Source organism: Musca autumnalis, unplaced genomic scaffold, assembly GCF_047663935.1.
Source record: "Musca autumnalis isolate F117 unplaced genomic scaffold, ASM4766393v1 scaffold_2, whole genome shotgun sequence".
Classification (NCBI taxonomy): Eukaryota; Metazoa; Arthropoda; class Insecta; order Diptera; family Muscidae; genus Musca; species Musca autumnalis.
The window spans coordinates 38742256-38754003 of NW_027411755.1; the positions used below are offsets into that span (position 1 = coordinate 38742256).

An 11748-nucleotide genomic window follows, 5' to 3' on the forward strand; every position below is an offset into this window, starting at 1 on the left:
TTTATCTGTTTGTCGGCATATATTTCAAATGAATTTGAATTTTTCGGCATCATGCCCAACAGTGTAAAAACGGCCAAAACGACACAAAACTTTACTCAAACGTTGTATAGCTGAAAACAGATACATGGTACAAATACACAGGTAGCCGCATCGGCAATTGTTGGCAACATAAGATGTCAAAATTTGACATCAATTCAATGCAATTGACACATTATGTTACCATCAGCTGGCATGATAATGCTACCTGTATTATTGTACCATGATGTGTTTCCAGCTTAAAGGAACGGAAAAATGATAGATCTGGTAGCAATAGGTCTGTACGATAACCCAAAAGTTTGTACAAATTTGCACAAACTTTTACAAAATGCTGTTCGATAACAAACTTGTAAAGTAAAAGAGAGCGAATTTGGAGGCAATAGTGAGAGAATTTTGGAGAGTTTGGTTTACAAGTTTTTGCAAGGAAAATTTTTCTTGTTTGATCAGCTGATTTAAATTCGAATGTTTTGTGGCGGACTTCTTGGCAAAAACATACACAAACGTTTGGTTATTAAAATAAATAGAAATAAAAAAGGGATAAATTATTAAATAAATTATGGAAAGCGATAATGTAAATAAAATAACTTATTTTGAAGTTTGTGGTGACTACTTTTTTATTTTATTATTTATTTAATCTTTCCCACCAAGATCTTCTTCTCCTTCAAATCACCTGACATCTTGCAAGTTTTTGCAAATTGCTGTTCGATAACAATCTGCAAATTTTTAGCTTCGTGAGAGTAAAATTGGTGGAGAGACGTTACTGAGAACTTGCAAGTACTTTTCACTTGCGAAGTTATCGTACAGACCTAATGTCAAATATTTGAGCCGATGTAATCGGCGGCGGCTAAAACCTTAAGAAAAGAGAAGCGGCGGCGCGCCGCCGACCGAAAATCGACTCGCTTCCACCTCTGATGGCAATTTGATGAAATTTATATGTCAAAAAACGAAAAGCTAGTGGGCATTCAGCCAGTCGAAGAAAAGTCTTTTAACAATATTTTTTGCATGTGTGCGGGTGTAAGTTTTATTTTTTGATAAAAAATTGCTAAAATCCAAGCTTCTCTTTCGATAGCTTTCTTATCAATATGTCTATTTCATAATAAACTGAAATGTTTGTGGTCAAATATTTTAGTAATTGACTTTCCTTTCAACTCTTTTTTTTGGCTTTTGTCATTTGTGGTTTGTGCAGAAAGAAAATTGCAAGTGTGTGGTACAAAGAAGAAGAAGAAGCAGAAACCGTCAACCGACGAACGACGGGTGAAAAGTCAACGAAGAAGAGTGGCGCATTCGACGTGGGACTTTCAAAAGAAGTCTCACTGACATTGTTTGGTAACTTCTTTATGTGAAACCTCCTAGATTTTTGTGGCAATAAAACAAAGCGGCGGTTCTGAGCACAAGCTAAAGCATTTGGAAGGCCCTTAGTTGGCCGGGAAAGCGGAAGAAGACAGCAAAAAGCTTTTTGGAATTTAGTAACTTCCAAGTAAAAGCAAGTGAAGCTAAGCAACAAGAACCAGTTGTTGTGGTGTGTGTCAAGTTCACGCCATCCAGCCACAGCAGCGGGCTGTTTGAGAGAGTTATACCACCACAAAGAAAAAAGGCAAAGTAGCGTGGTTTCCCATATTTTCGATTCCTATAAATCATCATCACCAATACCAATACATTTGACAACATCTCTACTCCAATCAACATGTCGGCAGACCCTAAACCGCAACAAACCCAGCCACCGATATCTCAGCTATGGCCAGGATTTGGTGCCAATACATCGGAAATCACCAATTTAAGTAATTCTTCACCAGCAGCAACCACATCAATTGTAAATGATGGTGGCCTACGTAACATTACTGGTAAAAATCACCCAAACAACAACAATAATAACAACAACAGGGATTACGTTAACTTCAATCAATTTATAATGCAACATAATCTTCTAGTTGGAGGTGGAGGAGGTGGTAGTGCTGCTGTTGCTCCTACTGGTACTGGAATAGGTGGCATTGGCTCCTCAACATATACAACTAATGGTGGCCTAGATGCGGCATTATTTTCCAATTCACTTATGGGTCAATATCAAGCTCAAGATCATCATGACTATCGATCAACAATTGGCAACAAAACCCAACCGCAACAACAGTACAATGTAAGTTTTATTATTTATTATTATTTCATAATCTTTGTATGTCTTGTTGAATATTTAGTGACTTGTTGATAGCGCATGTGTTCGGCAACATTTGCTTGTATACATATGAAAACTATCGGTCTTTCACAAGAAAGCTTCATTTTATAGATGAACTTAACGGGGCGAACGGAAATCTTTATAAGCAAGCGAAAGACAGTCTCTATAGACCAGCGAGTCCTTATGGATGAACTGAACCGGGGAGTCTTTTAGGCAAACTGGAACAGCAAGTCTTTTTAGACGTGTTGCACAGGGAATATTTGTAGATGAGCTGAACATGAAATGTTTATAGGCGAACTAAAAAGGTTGCAATTATAGGCGAGCGGAAAGGAATTCTTATAGACGATGAAAACAGAAAGTCTTTATAGATTAGATGAACTGGGAGACTTAATAGATGAACTGAGTACGTAGCCTTTTTATACGTGCCAACGCGGGAGTCTATACAGACGATCTGAATAGTCTTCCATGAATTTGGATGTCATAGTCTTATCCTCATAGCTTAGCGTTTTCAACAAAACTCAACGCAATATCTGGTGATATTTCCTCAGAAGCGACCCAATATTCTTCGCCACTTACAAACACAAAGAAATGTAGACACAAGTAGTGGAGGATATATATTGCCCTTTCACAGGGTTCACTGGTGGTAATGTTACTATACGAATGAATTATCCAAAAACTTTGGGGCCAGTGCCTTCAATCACTGCAAAAAATTATTCATCTGCGATATTAGCCCCCCAACACGTATGTTCTTATGAGGAAACGTCAAAGTTCTTTTCTTAAAAAAATCGTACATGACAGCTAGTTCAAATAATACATAGCTAGTCCACTATAGTCTCGTTCAACGAGATATGTTTGGACTGGATAGGGTGCTGCAATACGAAGTAAAGGGTGCTGTAATACGAAATAAAGTCGCCAAACTACGCTTCCAGTGCATGCTACGTCTAAATTAGCATCTAGTTTCTACGAAGACAGCACTAAACTAATAAAGACGTGTTGTATTTAGAAATACTGAACACCTGTTTAAATTGGCAATTCGAGCCTGATCAGTGTCCAGAACCACGAACCTCACGTACGTCTGTAGCAAGGATATTTGTTCAGCAAGAAGAAGCAATGACCGAGATGTACAAACTATCACTTCTATGTCTGGAGATTGTCCTCATAGATAGGGCATTTGTTGGATTAGAGTTTAGTGCCTAAAATAAAGCCTTGAAGCTACGATAGTCATTACCTATAGAAGCACCCTTTGTTTCAGAAAGGGTCTATAGAAGCACCCTTTGTTTCAGAAAGGGTCTATAGAAGCACCCTTTGTTTCAGAAAGGGTCTATAGAAGCACTCTTTGTTTCAGAAAGGGTCTATAGAAGCACCCTTTGTTTCAGAAAGGGTCTATAGAAGCACCCTTTGTTTCAGAAAGGGTCTATAGAAGCACCCTTTGTTTCAGAAAGGGTCTATAGAAGCACCCTTTGTTTCAGAAAGGGTCTATAGAAGCACCCTTTTTTTCAGAAAGGGTCTATAGAAGCACCCTTTGTTTCAGAAAGGGTCTATAGAAGCACCCTTTGTTTCAGAATATGTCTATAGAAGCACCTTTTATTTCAGAATCGTTCTACAGAAGCACACTTTGTTTCAGAAAGGGTCTATGGAAGCACCCTTTGTTTCAGAAAGGGCCTATAGAAGCAACGTTTCCTTCAGATAGGTTCTATAAAAGCACCGCTTCTTTCAGAAGGGTCTATAGAAGCACCGTTTCTTTCAGGAAGAGTCTATAGAAGCACCGTTTCTTTCAGAAAGGGTCTATGGAAGCACCCTTTGTTGCAGAAAGGGTCTATAGAAGTACCCTTTGTTTCAGAAAGGGTCTATAGAAGCACCCTTTGTTTCAGAAAGGGTCTATAGATGCACCCTTTGTCTATAGAAGCACCTTTTATTTCAGAAACGGTCTACAGAAGCACACTTTGTTTCAGAAAGGGTCTATGGAAGCACCCTTTGTTTCAGAAAGGGCCTATAGAAGCACCATTTCTTTCAGAAAGGGTCTTTAGAAGCACCCTTTGTTTCTGAAAGGGTCTATAGAATCACACTTTCCTTCAGAAAGGGTCCATAGAAGCACCCTTTCTTTCAGAATAGTTCTATAGAGGCACGCTTTGTTTCAAAAAGGATCTAAAGAAGCACCCTTTGTTACAGAAAGGGTCTATAGAAGCACCCTTTGTTTCAGAAAGAGTCTATAGAAGCACCCTTTGTTTCAGAAAGGGTCTATAGAAGCACCCTTTCTTTCAGAAAGGTTCTATAGAGGCACGCTTTGTTTCAGAAAGGATCTAGAGAAGCACCCTTTGTTTCAGAAAGGGTCTATAGAAGCACCCTTTCTTTCAGAAAGGTTCTATAGAGGCACGCTTTGTTTCAGAAAGGATCTAGAGAAGCACCGTTTGTTTCAGAAAGGATCTAGTGAAGCACCGTTTGCTTCAGAAAGGATCTAGAAAAGCACCGTTTGTTTCAGAAAGGATCTAGAGAAGCACCGTTTGTTTCATAAAGGATCTAGAGAAGCACCGTTTGTTTCGGAAAGGCTCTATAGAAGCACCCTTTGTTTCAGAAAGGATCCAGAGAAGCACCCTTTGTTTCAGAAAGAGTCTATAGAAGCACCTTTTGTTTCAGAAAAGATCTTGAGAAGCACCGTTTGTTTCGGAAAGGCTCTTGAGAAGCACCGTTTGTTTCGGAAAGGCTCTATAGAAGCACCCTTTGTTTCAGAAAGGGTCTATAGAAGCACCCTTTGTTTCAGAGAGGGCCTATAGAAGCACCCTTTCTTTCAGAAAGTCATTTGCAAAATTATCCATGGAAGGTAAGCTGTGGTGTTAACTCCACGACCTGTTGAGACCGTATGCCGTGTAATACTCTTCTCTTCGCACTTACGGTTTTAAGCGCTTTTGGTATAGAATTCTTTCGAATCCAAGTGATGTGATCAGTATTAGTAAAGATTTGGTATCGATTGATTTATTTGCAATTTCCAGTGATCCATTCATAATTCTATTTCCACAATTCTTTAACATAATTCCTCTTTTCATTTTCAGTACTTCAATCCTCAAAATGATTTTATGTCTGTCAACAACTTCCGTTATGATGCCGGCGGTAACAAAAACAATAACAACAACTTGATGACTGCTGATCCGTTACAAAATTTAAATATTCACCCTTTGAGCAACATAAATTCCAGTTCCATAAGCCAAATGGGTCTTAATCACAACTTTTACGACAGCAATCCTGGTAGCTATGGTTTAGGTTTTAATGGAGGTGGCGGGGGAGTTGATAAGAGCGGTGATACTACTACTACTGGTACAACTTATTATGCTAATCCTTTTGCAACTGGTTTTGATTTTTCCAATACCAAGTTGCAGGCTACAGCACCTGAATTTGTGCCTCGTTTTGATAAACTTTCGTTGAACGAAACAAATCAAACAAAATTAGAGACTAATGGCAATTCTGCTGTTGTCGGGGGTGGTGAGAAGCCACCACAGGCAACAGTGGATATGTTGCCCCAACAAACAACTACTTCAAATGGCCAACCAAGCGGGGGAGGTGGTGGTGATAGTAAGGATGCGACTGATACTAGTTTTGAAAAGGAGGAAAAACGTCATCAGCATCGACGCAATAATCGTCACAATAACAACAAACAAGACAAGGAGAATAATAGACGTAATAATAATCGCATTGAAAAGAATATGGAAAGATTTTCCAGAAATCTTCAGGAGAAAAATATGAATAATGATTCAGCATCAAATTCAAATTCTTCAACACCTTCAATAACCATGAATGGTGGTGGAATGGGTAGTGGGCAGCCGATGCCGTCAAATGGTAGTGGTGGAAGTGGTGTACAAAAGAACACGGGGGCCTTTAGTAAATCCCAAAACCCCAGAAATTCCGAAAAATATAGAAATTCAAATGGTAATGCAGAACAACAACAGCAACAATATGGCCCAGATAATGACAAACATTATCAAGGAGGAGGTCATAATAATAAACGTTATCAAAATGGCCGCAGATCCCAAGATTATCGCGGTGGTGGTGGTGGTGAATCCCAAGGGCCAGCTGGCGGCGGCGAACGTGAAGAACGTTTTGAACGTTACGATCGCAATGAACGTCCTGAACGCGGTGGCCGCAATCAACGCAATGACTATCATCAGCGTTATGACAACTATCGCAGCAATAAACGTCGCGATGATTGGAATCGTAATCGTGATCGCATCAATGGTTTTCGTGTTGAGGAGAAATATTCCCACGACAATGGCAAAGATAGTCCTTTGCCCAGTCCCGAAAAGAAATCACCCAAAAAAGTGTTCCCCGAAAATGAAAAACTATCGCAAAGAGAAAAGTTGATACGGGACATAGAATGTCGTCGTTTGGAATGCCTTGTTTGTGTGGAGATGATAAAGGCCCATCAAAGTGTGTGGTCATGTCACAATTGTTATCACATTCTGCATCTGCAGTGTATCATCAAATGGGCCTCCTCATCAAAATCAGATGATGGTTGGCGTTGCCCAGCCTGTCAAAATGTCGAGAAGGAGGTTCCGCGGGATTACTATTGTTTCTGTGGCAAGGTGAAAAATCCTCCCAACAATCGTCAGGATATTGCTCATTCATGTGGTGAGGTTTGTGGCCGTGTTGAGGGATGTCCACATGCCTGTACTTTGCTGTGTCACCCCGGCCCCTGTCCACGATGTCAGGCTCAGGTTAAACGTGAATGTGGGTGTGGCAAGACTTCAAAGACTATGCAATGTTGCATCAAAGACACCATTGAGTGTGATTCCACTTGTGAGAAATTGTTGAACTGTGAACTCCACGCCTGCCAGGAGAAATGCCACGAAGGCAAATGTCCACCCTGCAAAGAGAAGGTTGATCAAAAATGTCATTGCACCAAAAATGAACGTCAGGTTACGTGTACACGAGAGTCGCATGACAAACATGTCTATTCCTGTGGCAAACCTTGTGGCAAGGATCTATCATGTGGCAATCACAAATGCAATCAGTGTTGCCATGCCGGCGAATGTAAACCTTGTAAGATGAGTCCCGATCTTGTGACTTCTTGCCCCTGTGGTAAAATGCCCATTGTGGCAGAGCAACGCAAATCATGCCTGGATCCCATACCTGTTTGTGAAGGAGTCTGTGGTAAGACCTTGAAATGTGGCAAAGCTACCAATCCCCATCACTGCACCTTTAAATGCCACTCGGGCAATTGTCCTCCCTGTAACAAGCAAACTGCAGTTAAATGTCGTTGTGGTCACATGGATCAAATGATAAAATGTCGCCAACTCTCCACCCGGGCCGATGATGCCCGCTGCAAGAAACGTTGCACCAAAAAACGTTCCTGTGGCAAACATAAATGCAACCAAGAATGTTGCATTGACATCGATCACTTCTGTCCACTGCCCTGTAACTACACCCTGTCGTGTGGAAAACACAAATGCGATCAGCCCTGTCATCGTGGAAACTGTACACCATGTTATCGTTCCTCATTCGAAGAGCTCTTTTGTGAGTGTGGTGCTGAGGTCATATATCCACCGGTTCCATGTGGTACCAAACGGCCGGTGTGTAAAAAACCCTGTTCCCGTAAACACCCCTGTGAACATCCACCGCAGCATAATTGTCATTCGGCTGCCACCTGTCCGCCCTGTATGATGTTCACGACCCAGTGGTGTTTCGGCCAACACGAACAACGTAAGACCATACCATGTTCACAGAAAAGTTTCTCTTGTGGTTTGGCCTGTAACAAACCGCTACCTTGTGGCCGCCACAAATGTATAAAGACTTGTCATGAGGGTCCATGTCAAACCCCGGGGGAAATTTGCAAACAAAGTTGTACAACTGCCCGGCCAAATTGTGGTCACAAATGTATGGCACCGTGTCATAATGGTGATTGTCCTGAGACGCCTTGTAAGGAAATGGTAAGTGTTGGAAATGTTGTGTTTCTACCCATTCTGATTGCTAACAATTTTTTGTCCCTTCCAGGTTGAAGTCCAATGTGAATGCGGTAATCGCAAACAAATGCGCACCTGTGCTGAATTGGTGCGTGAATTCAGCCGCATAGCTACCGCTCAATTGGCCTCCTCTATGGCCGAAATGCAACGTGGTAACTATATGGAGCTATCGGAAATCTTAGCACCTGTCAAGCTGACCAACAAATCCAACAAGACCCTTGATTGCAACGACGAATGTCGAACCCTAGAACGCAATCGTCGTCTAGCAATTGGTTTGCAAATTCGTAATCCTGATTTACCACAAAAACTCTTGACAAAGTACTCAGATTTTATACGAAATTTTGCTAAACGTGATCCGGCATTGGTTAAGTCCATACACGATGCTCTCACCACCCTTGTAAAATTGGCTAAAGAAAGTAAACAAAAATCGCGTTCCCACTCCTTCCCCACCATGAATCGGGAAAAACGCCAACTGGTGCATGAAATGTGTGAAATGTTTGGTGTTGAATCGGTGGCCTATGATGCTGAACCAAATCGTAATGTTGTTGCCACGGCATATAAGGATAGGGTAAGCTGGCAATTATTTTTCAGAATTTTAAAAATTATATTCATATTGTTCTTCTTTTATGTTTGTTGCAGTCTTGGCTTCCTGCCACCAGCATCATGGAGGTAATGGCTCGTGAAGCTGGCCAAAGACGTGTGCCAGTACCCAGTAACAATGCATGGGGCTTGAAAAGATAATGCTAAAGAAGTAAATGAAAAAACCTGCAGCAAGTTGAAATCTGTTTCAATAGATTTCCGTTTTATTTTCTTCTTTTGATTGATTGAATCTTATGAAAAAAAAAAACAAACAAAAATTACAAAAAATCGCAACTTATTTTTGAATTTGTATTCTGTATTCTTTCATTCTTTTTTGTTGTTAAAAGAAACCCACAATTATGTTAAAGAGTAGTTGCACTTGAAGTTTACTGGGAACAACATAACCTCAAAAAATGTTAACCTTCAAATTTGTTCTCATGGAGTGTGCAGACTATTAAAATTTAAATTTAATAAAAAATATTGTTTGTATTGGCAAATGAAAATGTATAATGAAAAATTACAAAACTATTATGGCCTCTAAGTTTTTCTAACTAATATTTTCCTTTAACCCTTATTCTTTCCTTTCAAAATTGTACTCAATATATTTTTATGATTTATCCATATCTTGTTATAATGTAAAACAAAACAAAAATCGAACCAAAATCAAACCAACACCACCACCACCCATTTCTTAAGTAAAAGTTCAAACGAAAAAATAATATATAAAAAAATCAATCCTCATCACTCTCTACAAATCTGTCAGCCAGTCATATTATTATACCACACATAGATACAACAAGAACACATTACAATAAACAAAAAACATACTTCTTCAACAAACTATTACTACTACATTAAAGATAAAACTAAAAAAAATATAAATTTTGTTTAATAATAAAGTTGTTTATCAATGAACTGTAAACATAATACCATAATTTGTTGGTTTTCTTTGGATGAAGTTTAGTGAAAGTTGTAGTGTCTGCAGGGCGACTTTTTTTCAATCAAAACAGATGAAGGTCCTACAAAAATATTATTTTGAAAAAATTCACATTTTTGGTCCGAAGGTCCTACAAAAATATTGTTTAAAAAATCCACGTTTATTGGTCTGAAGGTCGTAGAAAAACATTATTTAAAAAATCCACGTTTATTGGTCTGAAGGTCGTAGAAAAATATTATTAAAAAAATCCATGTTTATTGGTCTGAAGGTCGTAGAAAAATATTATTTAAAAAATCCACGTTTATTGGTCTGAAGGTCGTAGAAAAATATTATTTAAAAAATCCATGTTTATTGGTCTGAAGGTCGTAGAAAAATATTATTTAAAAAATCCACGTTTATTGGTCTGAAGGTAGTAGAAAAATATTATTTAAAAAATCCACGTTTATGGTCTGAAGGTCGTAGAAAAATATTATTAAAAAAATCCACGTTTATTGGTCTGAAGGTTGTAGAAAAATATTATTTAAAAAATCCACGTTTATTGGTCTGAAGGTTTTAGAGATATATTATTTAAAAAATCCACGTTTAATGGTCTGAAGGTTGTAGAAAAATATTATTTAAAAAATCCACGTTTATTGGTCTGTAGGTCGTAGAAAAATATTATTTTATAAATCCACGTTTATTGGTCTGAAGGTCGTAGAAAAATATTATTTAAAAAAATCCACGTTTATTGGTCTGAAGGTCGTAGAAAAATATTATTTAAAAAATCCACGTTTAATGGACTGAAGGTTGTAGAAAAATATTATTTAAAAAATCCACGTTTATTGGTCTGAAAGTCCTACAAAAATATTGTTTAAAAAATCCACGTTTATTGGTCTGAAGGTCGTAGAAAAATATTATTTAAAAAATCCACGTTTATTGGTCTGAAGGTCGTAGAAAAATATTATTAAAAAAAATCCATGTTTATTGGTCTGAAGGTCGTAGAAAAATATTATTTAAAAAATCCACGTTTATTGGTCTGAAGGTCGTAGAAAAATATTATTTAAAAAATCCATGTTTATTGGTCTGAAGGTCGTAGAAAAATATTATTTAAAAAATCCACGTTTATTGGTCTGAAGGTCGTAGAAAAATATTGTTTAAAAAATCCACGTTTATGGTCTGAAGGTCGTAGAAAAATATTATTAAAAAAATCCACGTTTATTGGTCTGAAGGTCGTAGAAAAATATTATTTAAAAAATCCACGTTTATGGTCTGAAGGTCGTAGAAAAATATTATTTAAAAAATCCACGTTTATTGGTCTGAAGGTCGTAGAAAAATGTTATTTAAAAAATCCACGTTTATTGGTCTGAAGGTCGTAGAAAAATGTTATTTAAAAAATCGACGTTTATTGGTCTGAAGGTCGTAGAAAAATGTTATTTAAAAAATCGACGTTTATTGGTCTGAAGGTCGTAGAAAAATATTATTTAAAAAATCCACGTTTATTGGTCTGAAGGTCGTAGAAAAATATTATTTAAAAAATCCACGTTTATGGTCTGAAGGTCGTAGAAAAATATTATTTAAAAAATCCACGTTTATTGGTCTGAAGGTCGTAGAAAAATGTTATTTAAAAAATCCACGTTTATTGGTCTGAAGGTCGTAGAAAAATGTTATTTAAAAAATCCACGTTTATTGGTCTGAAGGTCGTAGAAAAATATTATTTAAAAAATCCACGTTTATTGGTCTGAAGGTCGTAGAAAAATATTATTTAAAAAATCCACGTTTATTGGTCTGAAGGTCGTAGAAAAATGTTATTTAAAAAATCCACGTTTATTGGTCTGAAGGTCGTAGAAAAATGTTATTTAAAAAATCCACGTTTATTGGTCTGAAGGTCGTAGAAAAATATTATTTAAAAAATCCACGTTTATTGGTCTGAAGGTCGTAGAAAAATATTATTTAAAAAATCCACGTTTATTGGTCTGAAGGTCGTAGAAAAATATTATTTAAAAAATCCACGTTTATGGTCTGAAGGTCGTAGAAAAATATTATTTAAAAAATCCACGTTTATTGGTCTGAAGGTCGTAGAAAAATATTATTTAAAAAATCCA

At 37.7% G+C, this 11748-nt stretch overlaps 1 protein-coding gene across 2 annotated transcripts; it reads left to right on the forward strand.

Annotated features, from left to right (window-relative positions):
* The first annotated feature begins 897 nt into the window (after nucleotides 1-897).
* On the forward strand, nucleotides 898-9665 carry stc (nuclear transcription factor, X-box binding stc). Of its 2 annotated transcripts, XM_073967575.1 has the most exons (6): nucleotides 923-1050; nucleotides 1223-1877; nucleotides 1965-2167; nucleotides 5251-8118; nucleotides 8183-8719; nucleotides 8791-9665. In XM_073967575.1, exons 2-6 carry the CDS (start codon nucleotides 1721-1723, stop codon nucleotides 8890-8892), a joined length of 3867 nt encoding a protein of 1288 aa, XP_073823676.1. In that variant the 5' UTR covers nucleotides 923-1050; nucleotides 1223-1720; the 3' UTR covers nucleotides 8893-9665. The 2 variants fall into 2 exon arrangements, with proteins under 2 accessions (XP_073823675.1, XP_073823676.1); XM_073967574.1 differs by having other exon boundaries at nucleotides 898-1050; nucleotides 1223-2167.
* Nucleotides 9666-11748: the final 2083 nt, after the last annotated feature.

Excerpts from the sequence above, each read along its gene's own strand:
- stc (XM_073967574.1), top strand. The coding sequence starts at position 1,721 with ATGTCGGCAGACCCTAAACCGCAACAAACCCAGCCACCGATATCTCAG. Across the intron at positions 8,119-8,182 it reads AGACGCCTTGTAAGGAAATG|GTTGAAGTCCAATGTGAATG; the intron begins GTAAGTGTTGGA and ends TGTCCCTTCCAG. Across the intron at positions 8,720-8,790 it reads CCACGGCATATAAGGATAGG|TCTTGGCTTCCTGCCACCAG; the intron begins GTAAGCTGGCAA and ends TGTTTGTTGCAG.